Source organism: Epinephelus fuscoguttatus, linkage group LG11 (genome assembly GCF_011397635.1).
Source record: "Epinephelus fuscoguttatus linkage group LG11, E.fuscoguttatus.final_Chr_v1".
Lineage (NCBI taxonomy): Eukaryota > Metazoa > Chordata > Actinopteri > Perciformes > Serranidae > Epinephelus > Epinephelus fuscoguttatus.
This window is the reverse complement of record NC_064762.1, coordinates 29,632,770-29,649,354: the sequence shown is the minus strand read 5'-3', so window position 1 is coordinate 29,649,354 and position 16,585 is coordinate 29,632,770. Positions and strand designations below refer to the sequence as shown.

The window sequence follows — 16,585 nt, the reverse complement described above, 5'->3', positions numbered from 1 at the left end:
TAACCTAGAGAATTGAATCAGATGATAATTTAGCGAAACCTTAAACAAGACAGTAGTTAAAGAGGGAAAGATTCTTAATGCCGATTTGTCTTTCTCTGTTTCATTGTAGTCTATATCTTACACCGACTGGATGAACAGTGTGGTGACTGCAGACAGCCTTGGTGAGGTGATCCTCTCGCTGTTACCTCAGATATGCAGCAGTCCTCAGTACATCAAACGCACGTTAGAGAGACGATTTGTAAGTTCTCTATTCTTTGTTGTTATTTGATGTCATGTTGCTGCCCAGGCATACGTTTTAAAAGTTAAACAGTGGAATGAATAAAGAATTGTCGGAGAAGTTGCAATATTGTCTCTACAATTACATTAACGTGTTCTTATCACCCTGTGTTTTCAGCCTGTTTACTTAACATCTCTGGTGCTTCACGATACTACTGAAGAACTAAATCAAGAGATGGGAGGAGTGGAGGAGGAGGGATGTGATGTTGAAGAGCAGGAGGGAGGAGAGGCAGAAGGAGCGGATGCTGGATCTGAAGGAGGGAATGAGGACGATAATGAAAATGGAAGCGATGGAGGAAGAGATAGAAAGAATCAATGTCCCCCTCTGCGGTTCCACACGTACAAAGAGGCTGTGAAGAAATACCTCCTCCAACATATGGACAGCGATATGGTGGGTAGATTCAGAAACCAAGTCACAAAGTGCTATACACAAGGAAGCAAATTAAAATGTTGTTACAATCAAGAAAATCAAAGTGAGGAAAACCTTATCGGTAAATGAAAGACCAAATTGAAAGTAAAAGAAAATAAGCCATTTTTTGTAGGGCTGGGTGACAAACCTACAAACTTTTTGGTTCTGGCAGAACATTCCTGTTGCAATGAGTAGTTCACTTAATCTTTGATGAACATTTGTTAAATCATTATTTTTCTAATTCAGAATGTATTTTAGCCAACATTTAGAGAGGAACAAAAGTGAAAAGTTTCAAGTCTGTTTCACCTCTGACCACACCCAGCGTTAGTGATAGGTTGCCAAATGGGAAAACGAGATTTCAAATCATACTCAGCCCTTGGTTTAGGAAATACTTATTTCTTTATTTTATGCCATATATTCTGAATATATACATATATATATATCTATATATATATATATATATAGATAGATATATATAGATATAGATATATCTATATATATCTATCTATATCTATATATATATCTATATATATATACATATAGAATATATATATATATACATATAGAATATATACTATGTTTTATTTTGTTATGTCAGGATTTAATTTTTATCCAGGTGAAAAGGCTGTTGAAATTGCTTTTAGACTGTCCCAAGAGATCAAATATGCATAAAAAGACCATCAAGACTTAGTGTAAGCTGAGTTCGGAGTAAGAACTTGCTTCAGACACCAGTGTAGTACTACATAGTATGTGCCAAATGTAGGCTGAGTCTGACTTGCAGTTTTTTGCTGCATGTCCCCAACCCTCCTCCCCTCTTTCATTCTGTCCATCCTATCGAATAAAGGCCAAAAAATCTTTAAAAGATAAATGCATCATTATTCAGAATTTATTTATTTGTCAACTCTGGCATTATTGTCCCCATGAGGAAATTTGTCTGGCAGCCATGTGATTAATTGAACACCCACCTACATGTAGCCATCATCATCCAACTGAATCATTAATTATGTATTGTAACAAATAAATTGATGATTGTATTAACTGTATCATATGTATTAAAGTATAATGACATGGAAACCTAATTAGTGGTTTCATTAAACGGTTAAATGACTATCACAGTAATCAAATCGATTCATAAATAAAGTGTGTAATACTCTTTATTCCACTGGGTTAGCAATGTTGGAAGAGACTTCAGATATTTCTAAGGATTAATTCACCAGTTGTGAGTGATTATTAAAACAAGTCGCAGTATTTTTCAAACATATTCGTTCTCCAAATGTAACAATGTAATAATCATCTCCTTTGACTTCCAGCGGACCTTTGCAGGAGGCGAGAAGCAAACCTTGTGGAAACGCATGAAGGACACGGAGGTGAAGAGAAAGCTGAACTTGGATGAGAAGCCGTTGGGCGCACTACACAAGGTATTTACACACACAGCGCAAGTATCATCAGACTCCTGCTGCAACACAACATGACGAAGAAGGGAAGAGAAAGATAAACACTAGACTAAAAAAGAAAGCAGGTGAGAGATGAAAGTAGAGCCCCTTCCTCCTCTTTCTCCTCCTCTGATGGGCAGCTATAAAGACGGGCTGAATGTAATGATGTGTAAAATGAGAAAAATGTCACCCTCGGTGGAAGGAGGGAGGGGGAGATGGAAAGCAGCCATTTGAGGATTTGATGTGTTTAATTTTAAGAGGGGCAGAGTGGAGGGTGTCGCTGTGCCCTCTGGGATGAGATGATGGACGGGCACTTCATGGGACAATCTCAAAAACAAAACGCCACTGAGTTTGTGACTGGCTTTTCGTCTGAAGGGGAGAAATGGATTAGAAGGAGGAAGAAACTGACTGGACAAGAGGAAGAGAAAAAAATAAAAGCAGAGGCACACCAGGAGGATTTATAGTGATGAAGAGAGGGATAGATGAGCATCAGTAAAAAAAAAAAGGAAGGAGGTGGCAGTAATATTGACTCACTGAGAGCTACAGCTGAGTCATTCGCAGGAGGGAAGAGTGGACAAATAGCTACTTGATTAAAAATGTTGTAAGTTTATAGTAACACTAACTCAAGATGAAGTAAAATTTGTCATCACATTAAATAATTATACAGTAGTTAGTTCCAGTCAAAACATTTGTTTGGATAAAAGTCATTCTAAGAGTGCTGACAAAGAGTACATCATCATCACTGGGACATATGACCACACATGTATCCCTCTGCTTTACAGGTGTTCTAACCCGTTAATCAGCCTACAATAACAGTTGTCATTAAAAACACTGCACAGCAAAAGTTAATATATTTCCACAAATAATATATGAGTTAAATTCTGAATGGTCATCAGAAGAGGACGAAGGAAAGGAAAGAAGCCCAGATACTTCACTGCAAACCTCCAGGTCAGCGCCGCCTCTACGTGCATGGGGCATGAAGTGCTGAAGGGGGCACCAAAACAGCTAATGATCATCAATCACAATCATAATGATGAACTATTTAAATTTAAGGCGAAGCACAACTACAATAGGCACCATTAGACCATTCTAGGTAATATGATATATGTAATTACTCAAAATAATAAAATGAACCATGCATCAGGGTCATTAAGTAAAAAAAAAATATGAAAAGCACAGAGTAATTACACTTAGGGGCACCTAGGTGGATAGCAGCAGCCCTGCTCCAGGTGTGCTTATGACATTAGCCAATGTCACAACGTACTATCACATCAAGCTGTTAACTCATTGGAATCATACGTGCCTTTAAAGCAACGGTCAACACACTCTTATTTTGTGTTGGCAGAGCCAAAAAAAAAAGATTAAATAAACAAACAAATCATAATCTGTTCTCGCTTATTACTGCTAAATTTATATACAATGCAGGATTGTTGATTACTGTTTGTAAGCACACTCGCCAACGAATGTAAAACTAAAAGCCAAACCCCAGATTCACTCTGGTTTGGTGATACATTTGCAGGGTTTTTTTTTTTGGTGCTGAGTCTCTTTGGTGCCTTCTGCTTACGGTCTGGCACCTGGTAGCTGCTTTTTTATAAAGCCCCAACCTTATCTAAGCGCTGTGGGGACTCAAGCCCATAAACGTCAGAAAGATAAGTAGAAAATAAGAAAATACAGACAGTGGGCAGAGTCTCAGAAGAAAAATACACCGCCACACATTTCTAGTGAGTCATAAGTGAAAGTTGCAGGGAAATGCTTCTGTTTGACTACATACATTGTTTTTATACCTCCGCACTAGTGATAGCCATAGCCAGAGGCATTATGTTTCGGGTTGTCTGATTGTCCCATTCTTGTGAACGCAATATCTCAAGAATGCCAATAGTGAATTTCTTCAGATTTTGCACAAATGTCCACCTGGACTCAAGGATCAACTGATAAGTTTTTGGTGGTCAAGGGTCAGAGGTCAAGGTCATCATGATCTTGTATTCATCTTATTCTCAGGAATGCAGTATCTAAAATTTACCTTCAGGAAACTCTTTGCACAGACATCCACTTTGAATCAAGGATGAACTGATGAGAATTTGGTGGTCAAAGGTCAAGGTCAGTGTGACCTTACATCCATCACAGTCTCATGAACGCAATATCTCAAAAAACATCTACATAAATAATTGTCTAGCAAGGCTGGCATTATGTGTGGAGTCCCTCAGGGATCACCACTTGGTCCATTACTGTTCAGCTTTTACACGTTGGCTCAGTGCGACAAACACATTATGCTGATGACACAGATTTATACCTGTTCTTTTCCTTGAGACTAATCTCAATAGTACTGTTAATTCCATATCAGTGATATTTCTTTAAGAATTAAGATTTTTGTTTTTGTCTGACTGGATAAGCCATGAAAACTGCATTTAGTGTGGTGACTGTGAGAGATTAACACACTGAAGCTTGAGGAAAAATGCAGGCATTTTTTAGCCTTTGTTTTATTTCACTGTAAAACTGTGTCCATTTTGACTATTGATAGTGCTAGCTAAGCACTTTTCCTCCTCCATAATATAGATTCAGGAAATGTTACTCACTTAAAGCAGCATTTGTTGGAGCAAGCAGAGCTACTTACAGGCAAGGTTTTGTATTTCTTAATGTCAAATTGAATTTTATTCACTCTGATTGCCCTAATCGACTTAACGTTTTCTTCCAGAATCTCTCTTTTTTTAAGATACTTTTGGGGCTTTTTGCCTTTATTTGTTAGGACAGATACAGTATGAAATAGGGAGAGATGGGGGATGACATGCAGCAAAGGGCCATAGGTTGGAATTGAACCCACGGCCGCTGCAGCAAGGACACAGCCTTTGTACACGGGGCGCCTGCTCTACCAGGTGAGCTATTGGGTGCCCATGAATCTCTATGAATTTAGCCTGATAATGACAGTAAGAAACAGGTTGAAAAACATTGGAAATTCCTTTGAAGTCACTGGTTGAGCCCATCAGAGACATAGACAAATAGATTTTTCCACAACTTCCTTCAGCTTGACAATGACAAATCCAAAATTTGAAAGCTGGTTTGTACTTGTTCATTCATTGTTTGTTTTTTAGGTTTGTCATTTCCCAGCTATGAAACATTTAAGTACCTTCCTCCTCTCCTCAGGTACGTTTCAACCCAAACATGTGCTGCCATAACTGGATAGCAACCGGGGGCCAGACAGGGCTGGTCAGACTAATCTGTCTGAGGTCTATGATAAGCCCCCATGCCAAGAAGATGATAAGAGAAAACCAGGCCCAGTTCAACGCACTGTTCTCACAAAAAGACCAGGAGGAGGCCGTCCAAACAGCTACAGACAAGCTATAGCAGGAGCTGAGCTTTACTGTGGGATCAAAAGATGGACCACAAAAACACTAACCTGCAAAACAGTTTTTTAAAAACGATAAAAACAACAGTAATCAGCTGTTGTTGTTCCAACTTGGTTTATCCTGTTATGTGGGCAGCTCAAAAATACTCTTTCATGAACTCTAAACCTGTTCTTAAAATCCTGCCTGAAAGTGTTCCAGGTTAATGGAGAACTACAGGTAAGAGTTTGCACCTGTGACCTCCGCACCTCCACACTCCGAAACTTGTGTTCCTCAGACTGAACACCATTTTACTTCCACCAGATGTCTCATAGACATAATTTTTACACTTTTCCTACACTAGATGAATATGAAAAGTGACAGTTCATTTGCTTCCAAGAAGTTTGAGCAGCTGGCACTTAAGTGCCTTGCTTAACACGCACCACATTAGCGTTTTCCACCTAATGATTATTGATTCCAAGTAGGTCAAGAAGGGTTTTCGGTTGCTCCAGTTTCTCTAATTTAGCATACAAATTGGAAACGTGGCAGTGAATCCATTGTTGACAGCAGTCCAAAGGAAACAGAAATGTAAACATCAACTACTCTCAGGAAAAGTAATCAATGCCTGCTTCTTTTTTATTGATGATAACAACAGCTAAAAACCTTGCTATTGCTGGCGTCCAGTGGTTAAAATTTCCTACAGTGATGTAAACGTGTACTTTAGGGTGTGTTGGTACACTGTGACATCACTGTAGGGTGTGGTTACAGATGCAACATACTTAAACCTTTTGTTTGTTATTCTGAAACAAGTAAATACATTCAAAATACCAATAAAATGAATCCTGTTTTTCTACTTCTGTCAGTATAATGCAAAGCAGACAGGACACATCTTGTCATTAGTTGGTGCAAAAATTCAAACTGAAGTGTTTCTGCTTACAAAATGTTAGATGTTAAGGATGGAGTCGCCAAAATGTGAGAAACTGGAAAAACTTAAAACCATTCAGGCTAATTTATCATACATTATTTTGCAAAGTTTTGATTGTGTAATCGGTAAAACATTCCACTGCAGTTTTTGTTGATTTGTATCTTCAGATTTGTTCATACTAGCAAGAGCTTGCAGCAACAAGGATAGCGGTGTTGTTGTTCTTTTAACTTGTTCATCACATTTGCACATTGTCTTTAAAGCCTGTGCTCGTATTGGTTCCACACTCATAGTTTTAAGAGTTTCTTGACAACATGGTATTTAATTTTTTTCACAGTGCCTTAAAGATGCACTTTATCATTTTTCAACTCGCTGTTGATGTTCTTAAACTGTGAACGTGCAGAGTTTAAAAACATCAATAGCAAGTTGGAAACGTGTATCTTTAAGCTCATTCTTGCTGCTGTATTTTTGTAATTGCTGCTTTTTCTCTTTTTATCATGTCAAAAACAACTCAGGCTATAACTGAGGGGAAATACTTGAAATTTTTTATTGTAACTCTGCTGGATGTAATGTTTATAATGACATATTTTAGGTCTTTTTCTTCCTTGTTTCTGTCTTTACTCTTTCTATTCCTGCTGTTCTTCTGATGATTGAAAGGTTTTGATTCATTTTTTAATATCCAGTGTGTAGGATATAGGGGCATCTATTGGCAGAAATGGTATGTAATATTCATAACTATGTTTTCTTAAGTTAAATAATTGTCTGAAAATAAGAATTGTTGTGTTTTTGTCCACCATTTTATTTCTACAGTAGCCCAGAACAGACAAACCAAACACCGGCTCTAGACAGGGCCAGTTGCATTGTTTGCTTTGAGCAAATTGCTGTTCCTACACACTTAAAACAGTAGAACAGGAGAAGTTTCAGTTTTGCGACCTCACCACTAGATGTCACTGAGTCCTACGCACTGGACCTTTAAATTAAAACGGCTGCTGTATTGTGACATGACCTAATTTATTTTTCAGTGTCTACAAAACAATTGTTATTGTTTACAGATGCAGCTGTCTCTTTTTTAGAGGTTATCTACAACATATTTTCCTCTAAGTTAAATTAGGGGTTTGGGAATGTGCTTATCAGTTGTGTTTTGTTTTTCCACATTACTTACAAATGTCATTGACAGTTTCAGAATGACGTTCAGTGAACACCATGATAATGTTGTCAGTCATGAAACAGTTCATCACTGACAATGTTGTCATGAACTTGTAAATCATAAAAGCATCACAATGTACAGCAATTGTTCTTTTGTTGTTATTTTTTTAAAATGTTACATATAATAAATGATTTTATAATTAAGAAAATATTTGAGTAAATATTAAATAAAGTCGAGAGTGAAAGTTCACTCTACAGGGCTTTCGAGTTATTATTTTATCAGAAACAAAACATAAAATAGGGATTGTTTCCAAAATTAATGTAGCCTAGTTGACCTACATTATCTCTAAAATAATCCAGCCTCTTTCCATCGTCTGCAATCTTTTATTTCACTTTACAAAAAACTTTTGCCACACGTAAAAATGAAATATCAAACATCACAGATGTGACATGTGGATTTATGCAATATCACCATAACACTTAGACAAATAGGACCGATTGTACAAGGGAGATAAATGTATTTACACATGTATACACAAAATCATACACAGAAAATACACAATATTTGACATATTTACAGCAGTCACACAGAGAATAATTGTCACGGACAGCAACGGCACAATACAGAGCATTCTCAAACATTAGACTTTCATAGTGAACAGACAGGAACTGTGTTTTCTGGAATTAAATTAACCGTACTGACAAACTTTGGCTCCAGTTTAACACCTGTAGGGGAGAACTTCAGTATGGATGCATGTATATCAAAACTAGTACAGTAAAATGCATTGGTCGTCATTACATTCACTTTGTTTAAACTTAGCTGTTGGGTCCATATATATTCTCATTTTTTCATTATTTCAAAAGGAAAAAAAATGTCTTTAAATATACAGGATCTCCTTAAAAACTGGTGAAAATATAGAATTTTTCAAGAAGATATCTTTTCTTTGATTTATCCTCCGCATGGCATATCGATGTATTTTGATTGGCAGTTGAACAAGAAACTTCTTACTGTACATGATATTGAATAACAGCTAACAACCATGCAAGTATTTGGATCAGAATGGGTGTCAACTAGGCGTTTACAATGTACAATTGTCCTGTCTTTAGCGACTAACAACATCAACGCTTTTATAGGAGCTGCGAAACATTACAGGCATGACAACTGGCTTGTTGGCTTTACTTATGACTAATAAAATGTATACTCTTCACTCAAGTTCAAAGTATTAACCATTACAGACCAAAACTGGCTGATGTTTGTGGTCCCTGGAAATTCTAATGATGTTAATGATAACATGATCGTGCCCCCTAGCACCACCATCAGCCCCAAATGTAATTGAAATCAAATCTTAAGGGCAGACCACTATTTACTTTGCACAATTCAGCTTCCCAGGGGATGAACTATTTTTTGTTCATAACATAAGCTTTCCTCTAATGCCTCCTTCCGGACGTTTGCTCAGTTTTGCCAACAACAAAGCTCACTAGAGAATGTAATGTCTAAAGGAACTGCATAATTGTTGGCTGCTGAAAAGCCGATGCTGAGCTTCAGTGATGCATGGAGCTAAGCTGCACCGTTTGAAAGGCTGGAAGCTGAGCTCTGATGCTTCATGTATTGCCGGGAGCTAAATAACATTGATTGATAAATGGCTGGAAGCTACACTGCATTGCTGGCTTTGTATGAAGGGGTATGAAGAGTTGCAATGATAGAGAAGAAATAAAGGTGGGAAAATATAGTGTAAGCAAAGTGTTAAAATGGGGATTATAATGTAAAAAATTTATATAAGATGAAGTTGAGGTGTCATTCCAGTACCTTAGTTTGAATAAAGGTAAACCATCAGCTGAGGTGTACACCCTATAAACACTGATGTGTACTAAAAATGGGTTGATATTTTTATTATGTCTCCACGCCGGCAACAGCCATGGCCTAAAGTATTATGTTTTTGGGTTGTTCGTCTGTCCTATTTTCGTGAACATGACATTTCAAAAACGCCTTGAGGAATTTTCTTCAAATTTGGCACAAACGTCCATTTGGACTCAAGAATGAACTGGTTAGATTTTGGAAGTCAGTCTCATCCATCCCATTCTCCGTGAATGTGATATCTCGTGAACACCTCAAAGGCATTCCTTCAAATTTGGCACAAATGTTCTCTTAGACTCAACAATGAACTGATAAGATTTTAGTGGTCAAAGGTCAAGGTCACTGCGACCTCGTCCATCTCATTCTCATGAACGTAATATCTCAAGAACACCTTAAGGAAATTTCCTCAAATTCGGCATAAACATCTGAGGGAATTTCTTCAAATTTGACACAAACGTCCATTTGGACTCAAGAATGAACTGATTAGATTTTGGTGATCAAAGGTCGAGGTCAGTGTGGCCTCATCCATCCCATTCTCGTGAGCACGATATCTCATGAACACCTTGAGGGAATTTCTTCAAATTTGGCACAAGTGTTCACTTAGACTCAACAATGAATTGAATAGATTTTGGTAGTCAAAGATCAAGATCACTGTGACCTTGTCCATCTCATTCTCATGAACGTAGTATCTCAAGAATACCTTGATGAAATTTCCTCAAATTTGGCACAAATGTCCACTCAGACTCAATGATGAACTGGTTAGATTTTGGTAGTCAAAGCTCAAGGTCACTGTGACCTCGCAAAACGTGTGTGTTTTTGGCCATAACTCAAGAATTCATACGCTTGTTGTGACAAATTTCACACCAGTGTCTAATAGGATAAAATGATGAAGTGTTAACATTTTATATCGAAAACGTCAAAGGTCAACTTCACTGCGACATCATAATATTATGCATAAAATACTTATCTGGACATTATTTGGTCTGATACTAAATTGGTGACACTAATCTTAGGTGTCCACCTTGAAACTGCTGACCGTATAAATCTTCTGTGCTGCAGGGTTGAAGATGTGTGTGAAGCTTTAGAATTTGTTTTAGAATTTGTAGCTTATTTACAGCATCATCTATATTTGCAAGCACTGTCAACTGTCATTGCAACATATGAGTCTAGACAGACATGGATGTAAACTATAACTACAACTTAAGTGGTTCGCAGAGGTATACAACTACAAGATGGTAATTCTAGTTTTGAAAGTGTTGAGCGCTCATGAAGTCTGCTGTAAGCTCCTGTTACCTTTTGGGACTTTGAATATCCAGTCTACTCCAGGGCCTCTGACTTGAATAACACAGATGGATGGATGGGCGGACAGCTAGACAGATGAAAGCTGGTGGAACAGAGAGAAGTGGAGTAGTAGATGGATGAGTAACGCTGAAGCTACAGCAGGAATGAGAGATAGATGAGATGGATGACGCCGGCGTGAAGCTGAAACTAATCGTCTAGCTGAAGAACTAAATCATTTTTGCCCTCAGACCTGAGTGTCTGCTCGGACTGAAAGTAGCTGAATGCTTTTTCAGTCTGACACTTATCAATACAGTGCCAACTCTTAGACAAACCCATCTCACAAAGATGCACGCTAAAGACAGAACTGAGGGTACTGACTCTGATCAAGTGAAACGGAAAATGGCTGCAACACAACAAAATTGCCAAAAGAACTACCACCAAAAATAGCCCTTGATGAGTTTAGGTTTGAGGCTATTGGTGTCTTAAGAAACATCTCAACCAGTCTTTATAGTTCCATTGAATTTTCCTGAAAAACATGCTCACTAATCTAAAAGAATTTACTTTTCCTTCCCCTCTGGCATAGAGACTCCTTATGATGTGATCAAATGAAGCAAAGTTCAATACAGTAGAGATGTTGGTGAAATCAACATTTAGCTGAAATTATTAGGTATAAGACAGGAGGGACACATGTAGCCAACATGGTATGATGAGGTACAGTGTAGTATAATGTTTAAAGGGAGTAGTAGAACAGTTTAGGTAAGGATACTGTGGCTTTTAGGACCGGTGTGAGGGATGCAGACCAGGACTCGCAGTGAAATAGGAAACTAACTACACTTCAATATCTTTTCTCTACCTTATAGGGACACTTTGGAATTTTTCAATCTGGGCCCTGTTTTTGTGTCTTAGTAACTAATGGAGACAACATTTTTTGAAACTGGTCCAGTACTGAGAGGAACAGTCTCTCTTTACATCTGACAACATAATGGAGAAGACCCTAGAGAGTACATAAACATATATCTTTCTTTCGCTGCTCTGATTATTATTGTGACAAAGTTTCACTCAGGGATAAGCCTTGCTCTGAAATCTCAGAAGAGGTGACTTGTTGCAGGAAAAACAACAGTGGAAATGTTACCGAGAGCTGGGGAGAGGGAGAGAGGCGGGACAGTTCATTCTGTTGGAGTACTGAAAGCACAGCTTTATATTATTTAGGGTGCTTTCACACCTGCCCTTTTTGGTTCGGTTCAGTCGAACTCAATCTCCTTTGCCCCTTAAGTGCAGTTTGTTTGGACAGGTATGAACACAGCAATTGCACTCACATGCGCACCAAAACAACCTGACCGAGACTTTCTTAAAGAGCTGGTCTCTGTCTTTCTGGAAGAGGTGGTCAAGGTGGTGAGAACGTGTTACAACCTTGATCCGAACCAACTTCAGTGGCATTACGCATTGTTTGGGTTAAAGAAGCATTAGCCTGTCCCAGAGGATTATTAATGTGCACCTCCTCCCATGCTGCCATAATAATCGGCGTTTCTAATGCATCAAATCATTGTTTTCTAGTTGGAGCCGCGCCTCGTTTACAAACTGTATGGTTTGCCCAAAATGAACAATGACAGCAATAAAGTCCACGATGACCAGTGCCAAAATCAACCCATGTACTTATCCTTCCATTATAACATTAGAAAGTGTCACATTTATCTTGCAGGTGTACTCTTCCTCAAAGTTTTGTTTACTTCCTGGATTTTTCCTGCATGGAAATTCTGACTAATCAAGAGCAGCTTTCTCAAAGCAATTATGCAACTGAAAGCATGCTTGAAAGATTTTCGATGTCATGGCTGAATATGTAGGAAAAGCCCACCAGATTTCAGAACAAGACTTCTCTTTGAGAGAAACTTGGTTACACACACAACAAAAACCAGACCGGATCAGCAAAGGGTAAGGAAAAATGTTTCTTAACTCTGTAGGGTCTCTTCCATAAAATTGTCAGATAGTTATAATAATCTGTCAGTGGCAAACATAAGCACTTTAAGTGGACATACATTCAAGGTATACAATTGCCCATAGGGATTACGTTGCAGCAGTGATCATTCTCAACAGTGGACCAATTTCAAAAATGGTGTCTCTTAGACACAAAAAAAAGGTCCAGGTTAAAAATTAGAGTCGGCCATTAATGGACAAAACGCTTTACAATTTGCCTCCAAATTAAAATGTTTGCATGTCCATAACATGATGAATATCTTGGCTTGGTGGGAGGCGGGGTACACCCTGGACAGGTCGCCACATTATCACAGAGCTGACTCATAGAGACAGACAACCATTCACACTCACATTCACACCTACGGCCGATTTAGAGTCACCAGTTTACCTGACCTGCATGTCTGGACTGTGGGAGGAAGCTGGAGTACCTGGAGAAAATCCACGCGGACACAGAGAACACAAGAACCCCGCACAGAAGGGTTCCCCCAACCCGGGTTTGAACCCCCCACCCTGGGTTTGAACCAGAAACCCCTTGTCAGTTTCACTTGGAAGCAAAAATAGCACTGTTCATGGATTAAAAGGTGACTTTAGATGGTTAATCATCCTATACTTCACCCTCACCATAATTTCCTTATCAAGACATTGACCAATCCTCAGATTTAAGTTCTTACACCCTCAGTCTGTGATTTTGCTAAGGCATCAACCAACAGTATGTTCAAAATTAATATTTTTAGAGAGGTATTATTAATGCTTTCTTAAAAGACAAATTGACAAATAACCATGAAGTCTTCGATCAGTTATGTCAAGAAATAAAGTTTTTGGCAAAAAAAAACCTTGAAAAATGTCAATCGTGACCAGCTAGCAGCACTCATACATGTCTGACCTTAAGTGAAAAGCAGATTAATGGAACAAAGATGGCAGTGAGCTGTAGAGTGAGTGTCCGGTAGACGGGCTGTTTGGTAACGTTAGACGTTAAAGTCATCCATGTGTCTCTGGTAGAACAAGACTTAAGGTGCTCCATGCTAACAGCCAGCACTGATTGTATGCTCCATGCTAATATATTAGGATTTTGCATTATTATTGTGTATAAGTAACATCTTCAGGGAGGTTTTGGTTTTGTTACAGTAGAAAATAAGTAGTAAAGTTCTTGTATAGCCCTGTGTCTGGCAGTTTTCTTTAATTTACGTGAAGTACTAAAAATCAGGCAGTGTTTTCAACCAGCAGCAGCTAATTTCATAAAGCATCACACACTGGGAGAGAGTGGAGAAGGAAAAACAGTTTTCTCCTCAAATAGTTGCATAAATATAAACTGTGCTGCTTTTCTTAAATAGACTTTTAATATTTCAATTTTTAAAGGTTAGACATCAAATAGACAATCTTGAATAACTAATACTGTGTGCTAGTGTTCATGGCCTACAATCGTCCAAGAGTCCTTGCGTCCCATGCTAACTCGTATTCCTACTTTTGTCAAGATGGATCCCTGCTGCTCGTACAGGTCATGTTCATATTAATGTAAACTTTATGACAGCTTATTGCCTAGAACGTCTTTCACAGCCAAACTTGAACACATTCAAGCACAATGAAAATGCTTTTTCTCAGTTGACTTTGTAAAAAGGTTCGTAACTTATTTGCAACTACCGTAAACTAGCAATGAGCTAGCAAGTCTGGTGAACAAATTCTGCTGTTATAGATTATTTTTCCATCAATAAGCAGTAATTGTGCTGTCATACAATCTTGTGGAGGAGGTTTTATGGTTCTGTTGCATATTTTTTAGGACAAACTGTCTTCGTCAGGGCTTTCTTTCATTCTTGTGAAATTGTCCTTGTATTTTGTTAAAGCTCCATGCAAACTTGAGGACTGGAGTACCCTACAGCCCCCCTATTTTTTAATGAAGGTCTTTATGGGAGGACTTAGTTCCATGTTAGCATGGAGCTCCAGCATCAGCACTCTACTACCAACACATGGATGATTTCGCTGTCTTGTGACTTAATGGCGAACACAACAAATCTACCAAAAACTCTTTCTACTCCTTTAACAGGAAGCTGCATCGGTGAATGCAGCTGTCACTGTTCCAGCTCACCCACAGAGAATGAAAAATAATGCCTGAGCCGTTCCATGTTCCTGTTGGGTTCCAGTCTATCAGTATCAGTCACTGGGATCTTGGCAGTGGGAGCAGTGGCTCATGTCCTCAGAGTAGAGCTCCACCTGGATGGTGATGCTGTGGAAACCAAACTTGGTGTGGAGCAGATCAGTGGCTTCCTGCAGCACAGACTGAGCATCAGCACCCTCCTCTGCCGTGAAGTAAGAAAGAAGAAAGCAACACAGTGAGTCTGTTTTACTAGATGCCGTTTCTTCTAATTTCTTCATTCTTCTCTTCCTCTTGTAAAAGTACTTATGTCAAACTGACTCAGCAGCAACAACAGGTCAAAAAGACAAAGATAGTTAGAAGCTAAAGCCGAACTATAGGCTACAGATCACAGTGTAAAAGTGAACCACCACATCACTGCTGATCGCCACACAAGACAATGAATATAAAGGGCAACTTTGCCGATATTAAACCAGCTGTGTGGCACCACAGTGTGTGCAGATGAACGGTGTTTGGCTTCGCCCTGGTGCTGCTGCCAGCACCCGGACTTCTGCCACTGGACAGGCAGGGATCTCTGGGGGAAGTCAAACAACCTTCATCTGCACACAATGCGATGACACACAGCTGGTTGAATATCAGCGAAGTTTCCCTGCTTCCCTTCACTGGTTCCTATACAGCAGGGTCGGTCTTTATTCACTGTTATGATCATTAAAAAGCAAAAGCAGCATGTGTATACATTCAGTAGGCTATATCTTCAGTAGCTAGCTGGCTAACCCTACACTTTTCAGGGTCTGATTTTGGTTTTGGAACAGGGATTCATTTTTAGTCAATCCGCTTATCAATTTATCGAGTAGTTACTTCAGCTGTACTTATAGAAACTATTGGGTAGTCATTGGGTCATTGATAACAAAACATCATTTTATATAACCCTTTCATATGTTTTGTGTGCAAAAATCTTAATATGTAAAGTAACTAGGGGGGTGAAAAGTACATTTCCCTTCGAGATGTAGTGGAGTAGAAATAGACAGTGGCCTGAAAAGAAAAGGCTCAAATAAAGTGCAGATACCTCAAATTTTATGCTTAAGTACAGTACTTGGGTAAATGTACTTAGTTTGTTCTATTTCACACCTGAGCTTCACACATATTTTAGAGCATGAGAACAACATAGGCCAGTGAAGATTGTATTTTAAATGCAGAATCTGTGTTAAAATTACGCTCAGACTAGATTAAGTTTAGAATGAACACTGATACAGCTGATATATAATAACACATTTTGTGGTGCACTCACATTTTATGTGCTGCCTTGTCCTTTCCATAGATTACAGGGTAATTGAAACTGAATCTCTCGTTTTTTATACATGTTTTAGAGTGTGGTGAGTCTGTGCTCGTTCTGTTGATCAGCTTTGTCAGGTCGCATCTGTTCAGTTAACAGTGCCAGTGTGGTCCAATATAATCTCTTCTGTATATGATATATTTGCATCCATTTTAACATGTAGAACAAAATTATAAATGTGCTTTTACAATCTTTACAACAACCTTTACAATGTACAAAACCTCCTATCTTTAGACCCTCAATTGCCTGAATACTTTCAATAGTAATATCAGTTCACTCAAGTCAGTGTAGGTAAGTCATGTATGTTACATTACCTATGGCCAGGTGAACGGAGACCAGTGCCTGGCCCAGAGTCAGAGCCCAGAGATGCAGACTGTGCATAGACTTCACAGCCTTCACAGACATCAGCACCTCCTTCACCGAGTTAAACTCTATTCCTTTAGGAGAGCCTGAAAAACAACAGGCCACAAATTAATACACAGTGGCTCCCCATTTCTGCCCGGCATGGTTCTAGACAGGAGACACTGACGTCACATATCTGAGGATAATAAAAGCC

At 38.7% G+C, this 16,585-nt stretch overlaps 2 protein-coding genes across 6 annotated transcripts in view; one reads left to right on the top strand and one right to left on the bottom strand.

The window, feature by feature from the left end:
• The window catches only part of gtf3c2 (general transcription factor IIIC, polypeptide 2, beta), a 33,799-nt gene extending 26,056 nt beyond the window's left edge, over positions 1-7,743 (top strand). The window contains exons 17-21 of one of the 5 annotated variants that reach the window (XR_007450399.1): positions 110-238; positions 395-667; positions 1,996-2,103; positions 4,867-4,988; positions 5,257-5,389. Coding sequence is in view for 2 of the 5 variants with exons in the window: in XM_049590414.1 (XP_049446371.1) it covers positions 110-238; positions 395-667; positions 1,996-2,103; positions 5,257-5,457 (711 nt within the window). In the remaining 3 variants the exon portion in view is untranslated. Of the gene's footprint in view, positions 1-109; positions 239-394; positions 668-1,995; positions 4,989-5,256 lie in introns of those variants that run through there. The other 4 variants (XR_007450400.1, XR_007450398.1, XM_049590414.1 and 1 more) reach the window with 4 other exon arrangements.
• Positions 7,744-7,890: 147 nt separating this feature from the next.
• The window catches only part of slc30a2 (solute carrier family 30 member 2), a 36,597-nt gene continuing 27,902 nt past the window's right edge, over positions 7,891-16,585 (bottom strand). Inside the window, exons 8-9 of the mRNA XM_049589882.1 lie at positions 16,344-16,478; positions 7,891-14,901 (exon numbers count right to left, since the gene is read on the bottom strand). Of these exons, the coding sequence (XP_049445839.1) occupies positions 14,756-14,901; positions 16,344-16,478 (281 nt within the window). The 3' untranslated portion in view covers positions 7,891-14,755. The remainder of the gene's footprint in view (positions 14,902-16,343; positions 16,479-16,585) is intronic.